Genomic DNA, 21,605 nt, shown 5'->3' on the forward strand with positions numbered 1-21,605 from the left:
TATCTACCAAGGCCAGGGAGGCAGACAGGGGCGGGAATAGAGAAAAATGCGACCCACATATTAGCTATTCGGCAGCTGCTGACAATCAAAAAGCTGTACATTTCTCTAACTTTACTTGCCTGTAATTTAAAAACTATACATCCAATCTGACAACTAAAGGTATGTATAGAGTCAGGATGATAGTGCCAGTATAGCACTGGCTTTAGTTTTATATAGGAAAATCCTGGTGATTGGTTCACTTTAATCGAGATGAAAAGTATAAAAGCAAAACATACAGTGAAGAATGATATAGTGAAGATTATAGGTACACTTCTGATCAGCAACGCTCACCTTTGCTATTTGAGGAATACTGGGAAGTTTGCTAAACCCAGCCAGCGGGATACGTTCATGAAGAGTTTTTGTTTTAGACCTAAATAAAAGTGACATATAATTATTTGATTAGAAACTAAGTAGAAAACAACATTATTTATGAGCATTTTCTAACGTTAGATGGTTTCCACCACAGTCATGGAGCATGGAGCATGGAGCATGGAGCTCCAGTGTTGTGTTAACATTGTGGTAGCAGATACATTTCTGACAATGCAAATGGGACAAAATTAAATTGGAGGAGGTGTCCTAGGATCCAGTTCAACCATCTGAACTTGTATGAATCTAGATTTACTCTCCAAGTAAAGCCCAAGTACTGTTGAATAGAATTGAAAGTGGGCAAGGAGCTCAGCTGGCCCTTATGCCCCTCTTCATAATGATCACTGGAGGCTTCAACTTCTCAAATATTTCTCCCATGGCACCATGACATGTTGTAAGTTCATCTAAATGAAAGGCTATCTTTTAAGGAACTCCATCACCAGGTTTTTGCTGCCCTACCTTATAGCAGCATGATGCAGAGACAGATACCCTGATTCTATCGTTGTATCACTTACTGGGATGATTGATGTATATACTGTGCATAGGCAGAAAACTGTCAATCAGTGGTGTGGGTGGGGTTATACAGAGCTCATGAATATGCATGACTGCAAGGCAGAAATTCTTGCATTTTGATGCTGTCCTATTTAAGTTATTTACCATATGGGTTAATAAATATGGTTTCATAGATCAGGCTTTTATGGAGGTGACAAAACCAAATATGCTTTATTTTCTATGTTTAAGAAAAAGGTGAGATATTTGAAGTTTTTTTTAGTCCTCTTAGGTGTCTTTCACAGGTCAGTGAAAAATACAGACTTTTTCACTGACATGATAAAGATGCGTATGTTCCTCCATGTGCCGTGATTATGGCACACGTGTGTTCTCCGTGTACTATCTGTGATAATACATGGAGATCATACTCACCTGTCCACGCTAATGCTCTTCTTGGTACTGAAGTCTCCAGCTCTCCTGTGTCCGGCCGCTGCTGTCTCCCCTCTGCAGCTACTTCCGGGTTGGCTGTGCAGTGCATAACTGCATATGCATGAGAATGATTAACCGGGTTGGAAGCAACAGGCAGCAGCAGCTGGAGAAAGCAGCGCTGGAGAAGGTGAGTTGAAAAAGCTTTGTATTTCAAATTTACATGTTTTTCTGGTACATTTTTTTATGAATCACACCATAGTGTGGTCCGTGGCACATCAGTGATGCCATAAAAAAACGGACTTGTCTCCATGTGGAACACAGACACGCGTGTATGCCGCACAGAAACACGTTAGTAAAAAATCACTGATGTGTGCGCAAACCCATTGATTTTAATAGGTCTGCCATATGTTCGTGATTCTGGTATGTGAAAAAACAGTAAAGCCTGCTTTACACGTTGCAATTTCGCATACGATATCGTATGCGATTTGCAACGCCCCCATCGTATGTGTGGCATGTTCAATTTGTTGAACGAGCTGCACAAACGATTAAGCCCTGTCACACGTACTTACCCGTCTATACAACCTCGATGTGGGCGGCGAACGTCCACTTCCTGGAGTGGGAGGGACGTTCGGCGTCACAGTGACGTCACGCGGCAGCCGGCCAATAGAAGCGGAGGGGTGGAGCTGAGCGGAACATAAACATCCCGCCCACCTCCTTCCTTCCGCATTACCGGCTGGGAGCCGCAGGACGCAGGTAAGATCTGTTCATCGTTCCCGGGGTGTCACACAGTGAGATGTGTGCTGCCCCGGGTAGGATGAACAACCTGACGTTCAATTCATGAGGAATGAACGACGTGCGTGCGATGAACGTGTTACCGTTCAATCGCAATCGCATGTAGCTGTTACACACTGCAATGTACCTTACGGTGCCGGATGTGTATCACTTACGACGTGACCCCGCCGACACATTGTAAGATACATTGCAGCATGTAAAGCTGGCTTTACATACGTACCAGAATCACTGACGTGTGAAGGGGGCCTTAGGCGACTTGAACCTCTGATTTGTTATTGATATATTGCACTATATAGAAAAAATTCTGTTCTGCTATGATATTCAGCCAAAAACCACAGGAGAACCGGGATGGCGCCTATGGGGAAATTCAGAAGGCTGTCATGGTAACCTGTCAGAATACTATATCTTCATTGTGAGGGCCAATGGATGTCAATGTGAGTACACAATGCCATCCATGGGGTAACATTTTTACGTGTGGAGAATGTTATGTCTAGCATGCCTGGGAGAGGAGGCTTATAAGCCATGCAATGCTTCTCTGTGAAATTAAATCTACAAAATATCTCTTCAGAAAGGAAGAAGACTTGAACTCTAGTGCCACCTATTGAAATTAGCAATCCTAAAAGTCAATATCGACCCTTTAACAAGTCTTGCTATATGGCAAGGCTCATTAAAGGGTCAATATTGACTTTTAGGATTGCTAATTCCAGTAGATGGTGCTAAAGTTCAAGTCCTTTTAGTCTCTGAAGTCAATTTGCATACCAACTAGCAATTACATTATTTAAATGCCATTGTCAGTGATTGATAGGGATATTTCAAAGGGTTAACAGGAGAGATCATAGCAAATGTAACATAGCCGGCATCTGCCTGGTTTCGTGTGATTTTAGCTCAGCTCCTGAGGCAGCTCCATACAGCTCCATACAGCTCCTGAGCCAGCTCCATACAGATCCATACAGCTCCATACAGGTCCTGAGCCAGCTCCATACAGCTCCTGATCCAGCTCCATACAACTCCATACAGCTCCTGAGCCAGCTCCATACAACTCCATACAGCGCCTGAGCAAGCTCCATACAGCTCCATACAGCTCCTGAGCCAGCTCCATACAACTCCATACAGCTCCTGAGCCAGCTCCATAAAACTCCATACAGCTCCTGAGCCAGCTCCATACAACTCCATACAGCTCCTGAGCCAGCTCCATACAGCTCCATACAGCTCCTGAGCCAGCTCCATACAGCTCCATACAGCTCCTGAGCCAGCTCCATACAGCTCCATACAGCTCCTGAGCCAGCTCCATACAACTCCATACAGCTCCTGAGCCAGCTCCATACAACTCCATACAGCTCCTGAGCCAGCTCCATAAAACTCCATACAGCTCCTGAGCCAGCTCCATACAACTCCATACAGCTCCTGAGCCAGCTCCATACAGCTCCATACAGCTCCTGAGCCAGCTCCATACAGCTCCTGAGCCAGCTCCATACAACTCCATACAGCTCCTGAGCCAGCTCCATACAACTCCATACAGCTCCTGAGCCAGCTCCATACAACTCCATACAGCTCCTGAGCCAGCTCCATACAGCTCCATACAGCTCCTGAGCCAGCTCCATACAACTCCATACAGCTACTGAGCCAGCTCCATACAGCTCCATACAGCTCCTGAGCCAGCTCCATACAACTCCATACAGCTCCTGAGCCAGCTCCATAAAACTCCATACAGCTCCTGAGCCAGCTCCATACAACTCCATACAGCTCCTGAGCCAGCTCCATACAGCTCCATACAGCTCCTGAGCCAGCTCCATACAGCTCCATACAGCTCCTGAGCCAGCTCCATACAACTCCATACAGCTCCTGAGCCAGCTCCATACAACTCCATACAGCTCCTGAGCCAGCTCCATACAACTCCATACAGCTCCTGAGCCAGCTCCATAAAACTCCATACAGCTCCTGAGCCAGCTCCATACAACTCCATACAGCTCCTGAGCCAGCTCCATACAGCTCCATACAGCTCCTGAGCCAGCTCCATACAGCTCCTGAGCCAGCTCCATACAACTCCATACAGCTCCTGAGCCAGCTCCATACAACTCCATACAGCTCCTGAGCCAGCTCCATACAACTCCATACAGCTCCTGAGCCAGCTCCATACAACTCCATACAGCTCCTGAGCCAGCTCCATACAGCTCCTGAGCCAGCTCCATACAGCTCCTGAGCCAGCTCCATACAGCTCCTGAGCCAGCTCCATACAACTCCATACAGTTTCTGAGCCAGCTCCATACAACTCCATACAGCTCCTGAGCCAGCTCCATACAACTCCATACAGCTCCTGAGCCAGCTCCATACAACTCCATACAGCTCCTGAGCCAGCTCCATACAACTCCATACAGCTCCTGAGCCAGCTCCATACAGCTCCATACAGCTCCTGAGCCAGCTCCATACAGCTCCATACAGCTCCTGAGCCAGCTCCATACAACTCCATACAGCTCCTGAGCCAGCTCCATATAACTCCATACAGCTCCTGAGCCAGCTCCATACAACTCCATACAGCTCCTGAGCCAGCTCCATACAACTCCATACAGCTCCTGAGCCAGCTCCATACAACTCCATACAGCTCCTGAGCCAGCTCCATACAACTCCATACAGTTTCTGAGCCAGCTCCATACAACTCCATACAGCTCCTGAGCCAGCTCCATACAACTCCATACAGCTCCTGAGCCAGCTCCATACAACTCCATACAGCTCCTGAGCCAGCTCCATACAACTCCATACAGCTCCTGAGCCATCTCCATACAACTCCATACAGCTCCTGAGCCAGCTCCATACAACTCCATACAGCTCCTGAGCCAGCTCCATACAGCTCCTGAGCCAGCTCCATACAGCTCCTGAGTCAGCTCCATACAACTCCATACAGCTCCTGAGCCAGCTCCATACAGCTCCTGAGCCAGCTCCATACAGCTCCTGAGTCAGCTCCATACAACTCCATACAGCTCCTGAGCCAGCTCCATACAGCTCCATACAGCTCCATACAGCTCCATACATCTCCTGAGCCAGCTCCATACAACTCCATACAGCTCCTGAGCCAGCTCCATACAACTCCATACAGCTCCATACAGCTCCATACAGCTCCTGAGCCAGCTCCATACAGCTCCTGAGCCAGCTCCATACAGCTCCTGAGCCAGCTCCATACAACTCCATACAGCTCCTGAGCCAGCTCCATACAGCTCCATACAGCTCCATACAGCTCCATACATCTCCTGAGCCAGCTCCATACAACTCCATACAGCTCCTGAGCCAGCTCCATACAACTCCATACAGCTCCATACAGCTCCATACAGCTCCTGAGCCAGCTCCATATAGGGGACCCAATGTAGGATGTAGAAGTAGAAGGGAGTAAGGACTGATACCACATGAAGCCCCTTGTTTTGTTCTGCACTGTCCAGTACTTCTATATCTATTATTGGTTGCCCTGTGGTAACAATGACTGTGCAGTGGGGTAGATACTATTATTATTATTATTATTATTATTATTACTACTACTATCAGCTTGAGCTAGCTTTTTACTATGTAAATATCATTTTATGTCATTAATTGCCATATGTGTTATATAATTTTACATTATGTATGTACAACAAGTAAAGTACTCTACTGTGTCATGCATTATAATCTGGTATGCTCAGCACACCATGCAAAGGTACATTAATATTATTTTATTACGTGTGTTATATGATAGACCTGTGACAAATGTGCATCACATTGGTGAGATGTTCTATGAGATGTGATAAGTAGTGACTTCGGAGGCAGAGAGTATTTGGGAGATATACACCCAGTCAAGAAATACTTTATGCAGGATATCACAAGTCTAAGGTGCTACTGGTGAAAGTGAGGGTTTGGAACACTGTCCTTTAAGAAAAGTGTACTGATGGAGTTGCTGATGACATGACTAGGTCAGAGGCAGCATGGCTCGGTACTAGCATATTCCTCTAGGCCTTTAGAAGTGTCCAGACAGCAAATACAGTGGAACATCAAATACAAGCAAGCATGAAGACTTGCAAAGGAGCAAAGACCGTGAATAGTAAGGAAATGCCAGCACCATAGCTACCTAGCAAGTGGGAATGAGAAGCACTTGATATTAAGGTATGATGTGCTAGGGTTTAGTGAAAAGCACAATAGAGTATGTAAGATCCAGTCTGGACTACAATCAATGTCATTTGATGCATTGCCACTAGGGGGCAAAGATTGCTGAAGCAGAGCACTGATGTGTATTCTGACTATCAAGAGCACATTCTTGCGATGGAACTACAAATTATGGGTCTGACAGTTGAGAGTACAGAGGAATGCCACACCAGAGATGGCAGAAAGACTGGTGCCTGTGCGTGAGGGACTGCTATGCTATAACTGTGAACGCTAGGCAGCCAAGGTGTGCAAAGTACCAGACAGCCTACGACAATACATTGCTGCTAAGATAAGTGATAGTGAGAGGGAAAGATATCAGCACTTTGTGTGCTGAGATACATTGAAGTGACACAGAGACTGTGCCAAAGTGAAGGAGGTGCTGCTGAAGTGATTACTAGCAGAACAAAAGCAAGTGTTAGTAAACTGTCCCTCTTCTCAGCCCCCATATTATTTGTCTACCTCTGTTCAAGACAAACTTTTTACCTTTTGTGAGATTCTAAAAACCAACAAAGTTGCTGAAGTGACATCTGTGTGGGACTGCCTCCTTCTGCCAGACAACTACATCCTAACACTCATAAAGGGGCACACCACATCACCAATGTGCCCCTTACATGTAAGTTCAAAACAGTAATAGCCTGCTAATACGCTGCAGTCATACTGTAGTTTTAATGATTTGTTTCTAAAAACCATAGCCAAAACTAATTTGAGCACACAACATGTGAATACATTTTATCTACCATTTTTGATATTTCACACAGCACTGATACATGCATTGTACAGACCTGAGTATAATTCTTAAATATTCTATGCTGTCGGCTTCTTCACATTTAATTGAAAGAATCAAGTTCCCAAGGCTGCTTCCAGTGCAGTAAAAATTTAGGTGGTCCTAAAATCAAGAAGACAAACACGTTTATTGAGGCATAGTCAACATTGTATGTGCTAAATCAAATTAATGTTTAAAAATAAAAATTCATGGATCTGTTGAAAAGTTTAGATATGAACAGATACTTTCCATATAATCTTTATATGCAGTTTTTTATTCAATACCATATATCATGAAATTGTGCTATAGCGATCACAGTGCTCAGATCCCTTTGGGCTGTGTCAAATCCCAAGACACAAGACATGCCAGATAGATATAAAGACCTTTATTAATGCACAAGAAATCCATGAAGCAAACCAAATATAGTTCATAAAAGTTGCCTGAGGGTATATAGAAACCAATAAAGTCATTTGAAGGTGGAAGTCCATTCCAGCTCAAGATACAATAACTATTAATGTGAAATTACTTCAAATCCTGAATTAAGAAGGAAAAACAATCAATATTGTTCATCACTTTGTCATTTACAAGAACCTGCACTTAGATCTTATTTCCTTCCAGAAGTATAATAAGAAAGGAAGCGTTATACATAGAAAGTAATTCACCACTATAAAGATTATAACCATTGGAATATGTACATCCCCCCTATGATGTGCCCTCATTTAAATTCAGTTAAATGTGAGCAACAGGTTATTGTTTCTCGTAATATGAATACAAAGTTTTGTCTTCAATGTCAAAAATATAAAATAAAAATAGCCATTACGTTGATGGCAATGTTAGTAATAGTATCAGAGTATAATCCTATGTAGTCCGATCATGATTTCATGCTCCATTGCATCTCTCCTCTAAATCTTGCAACCAATTAACAATATGTTCTTAAGAAGCAGAAGCCAACCGGAGGGCCATCACGACGCATCAGCACCCCACTATCATGCTTCAAGAGAAAGATGAATTATGATGTCACATCTCCGCTATATCCAACGGCTTTGAAGCCTTTATCACTATTGACTGCAGCATCTGATGAGTTAAACTTGTCGAAACTTTCAAGTTTTTTTTTTTTTTTAAAAAAACAACAAATTCCTGGATTATAAAGATATGCAAATAAGCTCCTCTCAAGGAGGAAAAAAAGCTGTCATTCTAATGCAATTTGTTTTTAGGTAGCTATCTATAAGTTAAAGGGTTGTCCACTAGTAGGACAACCTCTTCTGATTACACATTTCCCCCAAGTAAAACAACAACATATATTCTCGCCTCCCGAACTGATGCCCTTCTATCAGTGTCCGAGCTTGCAGTGCTCTGGGTTCACATGTGGTTGTGATACCACGGGAACCCCGCATCCAATCAGTGTTGGCTTCCTTCTCTCACCCTCCAGACTAAACCAAGAATCAACATGAAGTGAGTGCAGCCACAACGCTCATTTCCTATTGATTAATTTGTTTGGTCTGAAGGCAGGAGACAGAAGCCACCACTGATTGGATGCGGGGCTCACATGATGTCATAACCCCACATGAGCCCCGACATTGTAAGCCATGGCACAGCTGGAAGCTTGCCAGTATGGGAGGTGAGTAGTGTTGAGCGAGTATGCTTGTCACTACTCGGTACTCGCACGAGTATCACTGTACTCGGGCTACTCGGCGGGGACCGAGTAATCTCGCGATACTCGTGCTGTACTCGTGGTCTTCAACCCAGCATGTTGGCGCTCTTTTGAGAGCCAGCCCTCATGCAGGGATTGGCTGGTAGACCACTGCAATGCCACAGCCCTGTTAGTTGTGGAATTGCAGTGATTGGCCGGCCTGCACAGCGTGACCGAGCCTTTATACCGGCGGGCGCGCTGTGCTCTGCACACAGCCATCCAGACAGACAGTGCAGGGAGAGTGTTGCTGCTTCAGGGAAAGGTTTGCGGCCCTTTATAGTTATTTCCGTAGCAGGGCTGCAAACAGTGTGACCAGAAGTCCTTCTCAGGACTATTGTAGTTGTATACAGGCAGGCAGGGTATAGCCAGGTCGGAGTACAGGAGCAGAGTCCTTCTCAGGACTATTGTTGCTGTATACAGGCAGGGCAGGCAGGGTATAGCCAGGTCGGAATACAGGCTAGTGACCAGAAGAGTCCTTCTCAGGACTATTGTAGCTGTATACAGGCAGGCAGGCAGGGTATATAGCCATTCCTAGTGGTGACCGTATACCAGCCTTCATCACCATATCTGGGGCTGGTGTACACAGTCTAAAACAGTCCTGATAGTGTCAGACTTCTCAGTAATTGTCGCTCCTAAAAACCTGTTAGGTTCTTAGTGCGTCCGTGCTTGCATTTAAAAACTGCACGTGTGTGCCTGTCTGTGGCAGCGTACAGGTACACGTTTTGCACAAACTAGTATATAACGCACAAGTCTAGTGAATAATACACGTCATCAGTGTCTGATAGTGTCAAACTTCTCAGTAATTGTCGCTCCTAAAAACCTGTTAGGTTCTTAGTGCGTCCGTGCTTGCATTTAAAAACCGCACGTGTGTGCCTGTCGGTGGCAGCGTACAGGTACACGTTTTGCACAAACTAGTATATAACGCACAAGTCTAGTGTATAATACACGTCAGTCAGCAGTGTCTGATAGTGTCAAACTTCTCAGTAATTGTCGCTCCTAAAAACCTGTTAGGTTCTTAGTGCGTCCGTGCTTGCATTTAAAAACCGCACGTGTGTGCCTGTCGGTGGCAGCGTACAGGTACACGTTTTGCACAAACTAGTATATAACGCACAAGTCTAGTGAATAATACACGTCAGTCAGCAGTGTCTGATAGTGTCAAACTTCTCAGTAATTGTCGCTCCTAAAAACCTGTTAGGTTCTTAGTGCGTCCGTGCTTGCATTTAAAAACCGCACGTGTGTGCCTGTCGGTGGCGGCTTACAGGTGCACTTGTGTGCGTTTTGCACAAACTTGGATATAACGCACAAGTCTAGTGAATATAATACACGTCAGTCAGCAGTGTCTGATAGTGTCAAACTTCTCAGTAATTGTCGCTCCTAAAAACCTGTTAGGTTCTTATTGCGTCCGTGCTTGCATTTAAAAACCGCACGTGTGTGCCTGTCGGTGGCAGCGTACAGGTACACGTTTTGCACAAACTAGTATATAACGCACAAGTCTAGTGAATACACGTCAGTCAGCAGTGTCTGATAGTGTCAAACTTCTCAGTAATTGTCGCTCCTAAAAACCTGTTAGGTTCTTAGTGCGTCCGTGCTTGCATTTAAAAAACGCACGTGTGTGCCTGTCGGTGGCAGCGTACAGGTGCACTTGTGTGCGTTTTGCACAAACTTGGATATAACGCACAAGTCTAGTGAATAATACACGTCAGTCAGCAGTGTCTGATAGTGTCAGACTTATCAGTAATTGTCGCTCCTAAAAACCTGTTAGGTTCTTAGTGCGTCCGTGCTTGCATTTAAAAACCGCACGTGTGTGCCTGTCGATGGCAGCGTACAGGTACACGATTTACACAAACGAGTATATAACGCACAAGTCTAGTGAATAATACACGTCAGTCAGCAGTGTCTGATAGTGTCAAACTTCTCAGTAATTGTCGCTCCTAAAAACCTGTTAGGTTCTTAGTGCATCCGTGCTTGCATTTAAAAACCGCACGTGTGTGCCTGTCGGTGGCAGCGTACAGGTGCACTTGTGTGCGTTTTGCACAAACTTGGATATAACGCACAAGTCTAGTGAATAATACACGTCAGTCAGCAGTGTCTGATAGTGTCAAACTTCTCAGTAATTGTTGCTCCTAAAAACCTGTAAGGTTCTTAGTGCGTCCGTGCTTGCATTTAAAAACCGCACGTGTGTGCCTGTCGGTGGCAGCGTACAGGTGCACTTGTGTGCGTTTTGCACAAACTTGGATATAACGCACAAGTCTAGTGAATACACGTCAGCACAGCATTGCAAAATGTGCAAGGGCGTTGGCAACGAACAAGGAAGTGGACGTGATGGTGGTGCAGGCAGAGGCCGAGGTCGTGGGCAAGCTCTAATTTCGCCACAACAAAGGGCCACATCTAGTCGCTCGCACGTCCTGTCCCAAATTCTTGGGGACCGCAGCAGTACACCGCTCTTGAACCAAGACCAGTGTCAACAGGTTGTTAGTTGGATAGCGGATAATGCTTCCAGTCAGATTGGCACCACCACAAACACTCTGTCTTCCACACGGTCAAGTGTCAGTAGCCGTGATACTGCACCGCACATTTCAGAACCTGATCCTCCTTCCTACTACAAGGCTGAGTACACGTCCACGGACATTACTGATCCCACACTTGGACACTCGGAAGAGCTGTTCACGTTTCCATTCGCACATTCTGGCCTCTCGCCAGCTCATGTTGAAGTGGGTCATGAGGAGATCGTATGTACAGATGCCCAAATATTTGAGCAGCCACGTTCTCACGAAGTTGGCAACGTGTCTCAACAAGGGGTGGACGATGATGAGACACAATTGTCAGGAAGTCAGGAGGAGGAGCAGGGTGCGGAAGAGGAAGACGACGTGGTGAATGATCCAGTAACTGACCCAACCTGGCAGGAGGATATGCAGAGCGAGGACAGCAGTGCACAGGGGGAGGGAGGCGTAGCATCCCAACAGGCAGTAAGAAGCAGGGTGGTGGCCCCAGGCAGAAGTCAGGCAACCGTTCCCCGGAACAACAACACGACACAAGGTGCCTGTACAAATGTTAGGTCTTCCCGAGTCTGGCAGTTTTTTAAGTTGGCTCCAGATGATTCTAAAAAGGCCATTTGCAACACCTGCCATGCCAGCATCAGCAGGGGTACCAAAACTAGCAGCCTGACCACCACCAGCATGATCAGGCACATGTCAGCCAAGCACCCGACTTTGTGGGAGGTACAACAGAGTCGAGGAGCAGTGCTTGCTGATGTCACTGCTACGTCTTCGCTTGTTGTGCATGCGAGCCAATCCCCTGTCCATGCTGCCTGCGAACAAGCCTCCTCCGGCCCTGCACCTGCAGTTGCCTACGCAGAAATAACACCATCATCAAGCACGTCCTTGTCCCAGTTATCCATTCAGCAAACCTTTGAACGCAGGCGCAAATACACTGCCAACGCCCCACATGCCACAGTTCTAAATGCTAACATTTCGCGACTGCTTGCGCTGGAAATGTTGCCTTTTAGGCTGGTGGAGACAGAAGCATTCCGCGACCTGATGGCGGCAGCTGTCCCACGTTACTCGGTCCCCAGCCGCCACTATTTCTCCCGGTGTGCCGTCCCCGCATTGCATAACCACGTGTCACAAAACATCACACGTGCCCTGAACAACGCTGTTTCAGGCAAAGTCCACCTAACCACAGATACGTGGACAAGTGCTTGTGGGCAAGGCCGCTACATCTCATTGACGGCACACTGGGTTAATATTGTGGAAGCTGGGACCCAGTCTGAGCGAGGGACGGAACACGTCCTTCCCACACCAAGGTTTGCAGGCCCTACCTCAGTCAGGGTTTCACCCACACTCTACAGCTCCGGAATGTCATGCTCCTCAGCCTCATCCTCATCCTGCGCATCCGCATCCACTTTACCCTCCACACCAGTCCCAAGCTGGAAGCACTGCAGCACTGCCTCGGCGAAGCGGAAACAGGCTGTGCTGAAGCTAATCTGCATAGGTGACAAACCCCACAATGCAGAAGAGGTGTGGACAGCTCTGAAACAGCAGGCAGATCACTGGCTCACACCTCTGAACCTAAAGCCAGGAAAGGTCGTGTGTGACAATGGCCGGAACCTGGTGGCGGCTTTGAGGCGAGGCCAGCTGAAACATGTTCCATGCGTGGCCCATGTGCTCAACCTCGTGGTTCAGCGGTTTCTAAAGTCATACCCAGAGCTGTCTGATCTGCTGGTAAAAGTTCGCCGCCTGTCTGCACATTTTCGAAAGTCACCTACTGCTTCAGCCGGCCTTGACGGCTTTCAGCGCTGTTTGCATCTTCCGGCTCACAGACTGGTGTGTGATGTCCCCACGCGTTGGAATTCAACTCTGCACATGTTGGTCAGGATATGTGAGCAGAAGAGGGCAGTTGTTGAGTACCTGCATCACCTAAGCCGTCGGGAAATGGGTCAAACTCCACACATAACACCTGAGTAGTGGAGATGGATGTCCGACCTCTGTACCATCCTCCAAAACTTTGAGGACTCCACCAAGATGGTGAGTGGGGATGACGCCATTATTAGCGTCACCATACCGCTTCTCTGCCTTCTAAAATGGTCTCTGCTCAAAAACAAACATGATGCATTGCAGGCGGAGCGCGATGAGTTGGAGCAAGAAACAGTAGTGGGTGTGGGTGATAACACACAGCCGAGCCTCGTCTCATCACAACGTGCAGTGGAGGACTATGACGAGGAGGAGAATGAAGACATGGAGCAACTCTCCGGCCAAATTGAGGATATGACATGCACACCAGTCATATCCTCGGTTCAGCGTGGCTGGCCAGAGGACAGGGTAGATGAGGAGGAGGAGGAGGACAGCATGTTCAGTCATCGTGTTGGTCAGGATACTGAAGTACTGGCTGGTAAGAGTCTGGCGCACATGGCTGACTTTATGGTAAGCGGCCTGTCTCGTGACCCTCGCGTTAAGAACATCTTGGCCGACAATCATTACTGGTTGGTAACACTGTTAGACCCACGCTACATGGAGAACTTTATGTCTCTTATTCCTGAGACGGAGAGGTCAGCCAAAATGCAGCAGTTCCGGAAGGCTATAGTCACGGAAGTAGGCAAAGCATTCCCCTCACAAAACGCTAGCGGCATAGGTCAGGAATCAGTGGACAACCAAGGCGTACAGCCGAGAGGGGCACAAGTCCAATCCGCCAGAGGTAGGGGAACAGTCTTTAAGATGTGGGACAGTTTTCTCAGCCCCTCACCTACCACAGCCCCTGAGGTGCGGGGTAGTGCCACAAGAAATCCTAAGTTTGCCCAGATGCTCAAGAAGTACCTTGCAGATCGAACAACTGTACTCCGACATTCCTCTGTGCCTTACAATTATTGGGTATCCAAGCTGGACACGTGGCATGAATTGGCTCTCTATGCCTTGGAAGTCCTGGCCTGCCCTGCCGCTAGCGTTTTGTCAGAGCGTGTTTTTAGTGCCGCAGGTGGAATCATTACAGATAAACGCACCCGCCTGTCAACTGAAAATGCTGACAGGCTGACTCTGATCAAGATGAACAAGGGTTGGATTGGGCCAGACTTCACCACACCACCAGCAAATGAGAGCGGAATTTAAAGTTTGTAACGGGAATTTGCCATGTACCTCCACTCACCCATGGGTACACACTTCTGGACTTTGGATAATCGCTGGACTGCTCCTCCTTCTCCTCATGCGCCACCATGATGACCGTTACAATAGTTAGGCCGTTGTTTCAGGTATACCCCCAGTGGTAAATTTTTTCGCCCATTCTTTCAGAATGGACATTACAACGACAGGAGACCCGCTCCTTTGCAATGGGAACAATGTTTTGAGGCCCTCATGTACATCTCTATCCAGGGACAATGTGGAGCCTCCCAATTTTTGGCTGCCCTGCCAAAGGGCTATACTACAATAGACCCACTTCCTTACAATGGGCACTTCAGGTTTACAGGCCCTCATGCACGTCTCTATCCAGGGACAATGTGGAGTCTCCCAATTTTTGGCTGCCCTGCCAAAGGGCTATACTAAAATAGACCCACTTCCTTACAATGGGCACTTCTGGTTTACAGGCCATCATGCACGTCTCTATCCAGGGACAATGTGGAGCCTCCCAATTTTTGGCTGCCCTGCCAAAGGGCTATACTACAATAGACCCACTTCCTTACAATAGGCACTTCTGGTTTACAGGCCATCATGCACGTCTCTATCCAGGGACAATGTGGAGCCTCCCAATTTTTGGCTGCCCTGCCAAAGGGCTATACTACAATAGACCCACTTCCTTACAATGGGCACTTCTGGTTTACAGGCCATCATGCACGTCTCTATCCAGGGACAATGTGGAGCCTCCCAATTTTTGGCTGCCCTGCTAAAGGGCTATACTACAATAGACCCACTTCCTTACAATGGGCACTTCTGGTTTACAGGCCATCATGCACGTCTCTATCCAGGGATAATGTGGAGCCTCCCAATTTTTGGCTGCCCTGCCTAAGGGCTATACTACAATAGACCCACTTCCTTACAATGGGCACTTCAGGTTTACAGGCCCTCATGCACGTCTGTATGCAGGGGCATTGGTGAACCTCACAATTTTGGACTGCCCTGGCAAAGGAAAATACTACAAAGACTCACTTCCTCAAAATGGGCACATTAGACTCAAGAGGCCTTCATGTACGTCTCTTCTCAGGGACATCGGAGTGCCACACAATGTTTTCACGTAAAATCTTTCATGTAGTCTCCAAAAGTAACATACACCAGCTCTATCTCACTATTGGGTATGTGCCCTTAACATTTCCGCCATGAAAATTCATTTTGGTGTCATTTTTGAAGGTTTTCTGGTGAGTCCGTAAAAATGACGTAAAACGTGGACAAAATTGTTCACAGCTGTGACTTTTGAGTGATAAATGCTTCAAGGGGTCTTCCCCATGCTGTTGCCATGTCATTTGAGCACTCTTCTGAGACTTTTGTGACATTTTTAGGGTTTCTACATGCTGCCGGGGGTTATTTCATAAAAATACTTGGGTCTCCCATAGGATAACATTGGACTCGGTGCTCGGGCCGAGTACACGAGTATCTTGGGATGCTCGGCCCGAGCCTCGAGCACCCGAGCTTTTTAGTACTCACTCATCACTAGAGGTGAGTATAGGCTTTATTATTTTACCTGGGAGAAACATGTGGAATCAGAAGGGGTTGTCCTAGAAGTGGACAACCCCTTTAATGTCTACCTCGTTCATAAAGCCTTGCAACATTGATAAGGATATTTGTCCAAACCAAAATCTACACCAAAAAAAAAGACACTGACCCTCAGACAGCTGATTTGGGGTTCGAATAAAAAGAGACATCCATAAATTATAACTGAGAAACAAGCAGACCATGATCTGTCAGTAAAGATAAATCAAGTTTGCATATTTCCCTAATTCCAGGAAGTTTAGCATGTTAGCCTAAGTTCACATTTGATTTACTTACAGAAATAAATTTACTGACCTGTCAGTGATCTCATCACCGGGCCTCCTGGGGCTTGTGTAACACTGTTATGTAACATGAGCTCTGCAGCCAATCAGCTCACGCTATTGGGCACTCACTTCCTTCTTTCAAATCTAGGACAAACGGAAGTAGTGAGAGCGCAACAGTCGAATAGCAGTCGCTAATGGGCTGCAGTGCTTATGTGACTGGAATCATTGGAAACGAGTATATGCTATTTTTTTTTTATAAGGAGAACTACTTCATTTTAAAAGAGGTTATCTAGGCAATGGACAAAACTACAAACCCTGAGTTCAAGAAACTGCAGACTCATGAGCTGACATCTCCTATTCCCTACCTATCCACTGTCAATGGAAGGGCTGTCAATGAACGGTAGGCCTGGACTAATATAGGCTATAAACCCAAACAAGATATATGAGAAATATTTTAAAACCCACAAACCTTTCCCAAGAAGTGTTTTCTGTATGCCCTCGCTGAACCTTTATATTCTAGCTTATATCCATATGTGCTGGGACTCATTGGTTCTTCTTCTTCATCGCATATACTACTATCTGAAGATGTTGGAGTGCTTATATTTTCTGGATCTTCTATCCAATAACCTCCAAACTGAGGCAGGATAATGAGTGGATAAGAGGTGTCCTTCTCCAAGATCTACAATATAAAAGAACAAAGATTCAAGACTTACATCTTTTAAGTAGCATCTCATAGAGGAAGAGCCACTCAATAGCATTGAACTAATGGACTTTGTGGCTGTAGCACTTTTTGAGAACTCATCTAAAAATGATAGAAGGGTTCTGGGGCACATCAGAGATTAGTACGACTTATGCCAGGCAGATGGAAAGCAAGGCTCTTAGGAAGCAGAAGTTATATATGGCAAAAGCCAGTTTTTATCCGTTGGGTGGAGAAAAGTAAAAAGTGTGGTGCAGAATCTGGGTTACTTCAATTTCGAGAAGGCTCAAATCACAAGAAAGAAAAATATCTCCTTTCATAGTATTTTACATTAGTTTAACAACCAGCTGTAGCTCGGAAACTAGAAGTATTTACTTATTATAAGAATACAAAATAATGTTTGTATGAGCATATAAATGATTACCTCTTCAATGCTGGGATATGGTATGTAGTCATCCTGTAAGAAGAAAGGAATAATTCATTTAGTAATTCACAGCAAACTTCACACTTAAAGGAGTTGTCCGACATTAGCTTAACAAACATTTTTGAGTTTATCTGTGCTGTATTGTCATATAAATCACACCTCCATTGTTATTTTTTGTTTTCTAACTTTTGTTCCTCTTGAATTATCCCTTTATTCTCGGCAGCTTCTTGTTTACATTCAGATCCAGCAAACATGACCACTTCCTGTGCAAAACCTCAGTCAGAGCTGTCACCACCCACCCCAGTGTCCAGCCCCACCCCAGTGTCCAGCCTCGCCCCCTGCCCGCCCCCTGCACACACATTCCCTGTCAGTATTCTTCCCCAGCACCTGACCTGGTATCACTACAGCATTGCAAATAACAGCCCCACATCGGGCTCTGCACTGCACACGCACACATATAGCTCTGCACCGCACACGCACACATATGGCTCTGCACCGCACAGATATGGCTCTGTACCGCACACGCACACATATGGCTCTGCACCGCACACGCACACATATGGCTCTGCACCGCACATGTACACATATGGCTCTGCACACGCACACATATGGCTCCGCAACCCCCCCATCCCCATCCCCATCGGGAACACATGTGGAGTACATACTCACCTGTCCTCGGTCCCCGCCGCTCCTGCACGTTCGTGCGCTGTCTGTGCTCTCTTCAGCACAGTAGTGACGTCACCACTGTGCTGAAGAGAGCACAGACAGCGGGAGGGACAGTGATGAGAAGCAGCGCTGCGCTGCTTCTCATCAGCACTTTCAAATGTACCGGCATCGGTGATCTGTGATGCTGGTACAGTTGAATGTGTGATCCTGAGCAGGGGGCCCGGTGCTGGAGCTGACACCACGGCAGCCGCCGCCAGGCCCCGCCCCCAGGTCACGGACACCACAGCAGTGCAGGGGGAGGTTACTGGAGAGTAAAAGAGGTGCGGGGGAATGTGTGGGAGAGTGCAGGGAAGGGGGCGGGGCTCATCACACTGTAGACACCCAGCAGGGAGGCGACATGCTGTTCCACATTTGCATGTCAACATGGCCCTGCCCATGTTGACATGAAATGACCGGAAGCAGCAAAATTGCGGCAGGAGCGGTCACATGACCACTCTGAGCCGGGGGAGAGGGGCTGACAGCAGGGCAGGTAAGTGGTCTCTATCTACTTACCTGCCCCAATGTAGCCCAATAGGGAAATAAAAAAAAAATGTCAAAGAAGCCGGATAACCCCTTTAAGTTGTTACTAAGGGGCACCAGTCAGGCGGATCAGTCCGGTGCCGCCCCAGGTCGGTGCTTCCCAGCTGTTTCAACCTATATCAGTGCTGGAGGAAACCAGCCAGTGGTGGAACCAGAATAGTCTATGACCCCCAGCTGGATCTTCAAAATATATTTTATCAGAAATGCCAAAGTATCTCCAAAATAATATACCTGGCTGCAATCGTTCAACCAGGTGGCGATTCATTCTGCCTGTAGTTTGGACAGCATAAATCCTCTGATAAGTTCCCTTTAAAGTTTATTATTATACAATAATATGGACGGACTCTGCAGAGAATGAAATTTAGGCCACAATTCATCAAAAAATTTTAGACAAAAATCTGTTGTAAAAATCTTTGATAAATTACAAATTTTTTTTGCAACTTGAGGTTGCGTAAAAGTCTTGACATTTTCAATCCACTTTTACCAAGCTTCACCAAAATGGGCGGAATGGGAGTGTGATCACACAACTTTATTATAGCATTTTTATTGTCTGTTTCAAGACTAACTGCATCGTGCCTTACTCCAGAAATCTTACTCTAGTCCCTGAATGGAGTAAGGTTTGTGACAAGGTGCACAGAGAACGCCACTTTTCAAATGCACTTGATTCGTTTATAGGTGTGCGCCCCTTATATCTCTATGTCCCCTCATCAAGACTAGTAGATAATCATGGCACTTCTGTAGAAGGTGCGCAAATAGGAACCAGTCTCGTTAACAGCAAATAATACTTGGCCCTCAAAATAAAATGAACATTGGATATTTTATTTGGGAAATCCAGACTAGAAACAGCACAGACGTTTCGGCACACCATGGACCTTCATCAGTGATCAGTGTAATAGTTTGTGTCCCAGGGAGAGCGAATGCTATAGGTAACTCACAGTGGACAACAGTTTTTTGAGGCGATCGTAAATTACAAAGTTACTATTAGAAACCACTTCAAGAAAGGCTCCTTCTTTGGGGAGATTTTCCTTTCCTGAAGCAGTGTTGAAATAAATTTTGAAGTCGTTTGTAAGAGATTTTCTAAGTGTTTTTTGCTGCCTTTTGATTGGACATTGCCTTATTTCGAGTGGATTCCATCAGGATCCATTTGAAAAAAGGGACATGCTCTTTATTTTTTTTATCACCAGCCATTTTCCAAAGCTTGACCTGAAAAAAAAAGCTTAAAACACTAAACATATGAATACCAAAGTAAATTCTACGGACATTGCCCATACAAAACATTACTGAGATGTAGCTTACCAATAAAAGGATAATATGTCATACTATTTACACAGTGAATATGTTTTTTGCCACCAAATGATAATTTCGCCTACTTCTAGACATAGAGCGCAGCATATGGTAAAGGAGATAAGATATCATGAGGGTGCAGCTAAGGAGAGCATATGAGGGTGCTATCAATCTATTTACCGCCTTCTCCCAAACTAACTAAGGAAGAGTTGTGTTGAGACTCAATAATACATGACTCTTCATCATCCTTTTATACGCCTCAAAGATGTGAGCGGCGGAGAATATAATATCCCACTGTGTACAATCTCGCTTACATTACATATGCAGGAGGCGCGTTGTAAAACAAAGTTGAGCTTTTATTAAGCCAGATGGCGAAACAAACTATTCACAATCCCAACAAGTTGATTTTGAAAGTAAATCAATAGGAGAGAACTGGGAATTCAGACAATTTGCTAAAGAATGTGAGCGATCATTTATACAAGCTAAATAACACTGAAGCATTGCCAGCAGCGCAGTGCACTCCGCATGCGTCGCAACGACAGGCCTACACAATGCATTTGCAACGTTGTTTTTTTTTCTTTTTACCATTGTTTGGTTGTTAAAATGGAGAAGCCAGATGTTTATTGTTAGTGAATAGGAAAGTCTAAAATCATTAACAAAAATCTGACTTTTTTTAATGTTTTTTGGGGCCAGATGGCTTTTTTTTCCCTAAAATATGTCATGCTCTTGTTGTTACATATATTAGGACATTTTTCATCCAAATATTTAATGGCTGTATCTCAGCATCAGAATTGGGAATTATTGAAAATTGCTTGTTCAAAACACAATGAACTTTGTAATTTATATCTTATTAAAAATCCTTTTCTGGATTTTTAATTTAATTGCATACTTCTCATTGCCTAAACCAGAGGTCCAAACCTTTCTGACTTTGAGAACCATAGTTAACTCTGAGAGAGGGTCTCGAGCCACAATTAGCTCCTGCAATTCACAGTAGTGACACCCAGAGCCCCCTATTACCTGTATAATGATAGCCAAAGCTGTTCCACCGAAATCACCACACCAGGCAGTATACCAAGATCCAGGGGTTCCTACCTCCATTCTGATGTGCTCTTCTGTATGGAGCTACTCACAAACGTCAACCATGTGGAGACCTGCTCTTCATAGCTGCTTGCTAGACCTAGTACAGATGCATTTTTCAGGCAGACAGCCGAGAGCCACACATCATGAGCCCACAAGCTACATTTGGCTCCCGATCCACAAAATTCCAACATTACGCTTTTTGGTCACCACAACATTGCATTAAAATGCAATAACAAGTGATCACAACGTCATATCTATACAAACATGGTATAATTAAAAAGGACAGCTCAAAATGCAATAAAATAAGCAGTCACTGAGCCCTAGATCCTGAAAAATGAGAGTGCTACAGTTCTCGGAAAATGGCGACAAATGCACTCTTCTTTTTTGGACGAACGTTAGAAATGTTTTTTACTCCTTAGTTAAAATTAAAAGTATACATGCTTGGTATCTACAAACTCATACCAACTTGAGGCATCATACTGACACATGAGTTTTACCATATAGTGAATGTGGTAAAGAAAAGACCCCAAAAACAATCGTGCAATTGCACTTTTTTGCAATTTCACTGCACTTGGGATATTTTCTCTGTTTTCCAGTATATACCGTACATAAAAAGCACTCTTCTTTCTCTGTGTTGCTATTATTCTGGAGTGTAACCATGAGGCGGCCCCTCTTATGGTAACATTTGTTACCTTT

The 21,605-nt window shown here is 45.5% G+C and overlaps 1 protein-coding gene across 9 annotated transcripts in view; it reads right to left on the minus strand.

Moving 5' to 3' along the window:
• Window positions 1-21,605, minus strand: part of RAP1GAP2 (RAP1 GTPase activating protein 2) — a 1,154,914-nt gene that overhangs the window by 132,976 nt on the left and 1,000,333 nt on the right. For all 9 annotated transcript variants that reach the window (XM_075335284.1, XM_075335285.1, XM_075335283.1 and 6 more), the window contains 4 exons: window positions 17,301-17,333; window positions 16,649-16,858; window positions 7,059-7,162; window positions 331-409 (listed from right to left, as the gene is read on the minus strand). In XM_075335284.1, the coding sequence (XP_075191399.1) occupies window positions 331-409; window positions 7,059-7,162; window positions 16,649-16,858; window positions 17,301-17,333 (426 nt within the window). The remainder of the gene's footprint in view (window positions 1-330; window positions 410-7,058; window positions 7,163-16,648; window positions 16,859-17,300; window positions 17,334-21,605) is intronic.

Source organism: Anomaloglossus baeobatrachus, chromosome 2, assembly GCF_048569485.1.
Source record: "Anomaloglossus baeobatrachus isolate aAnoBae1 chromosome 2, aAnoBae1.hap1, whole genome shotgun sequence".
NCBI lineage: Eukaryota > Metazoa > Chordata > Amphibia > Anura > Aromobatidae > Anomaloglossus > Anomaloglossus baeobatrachus.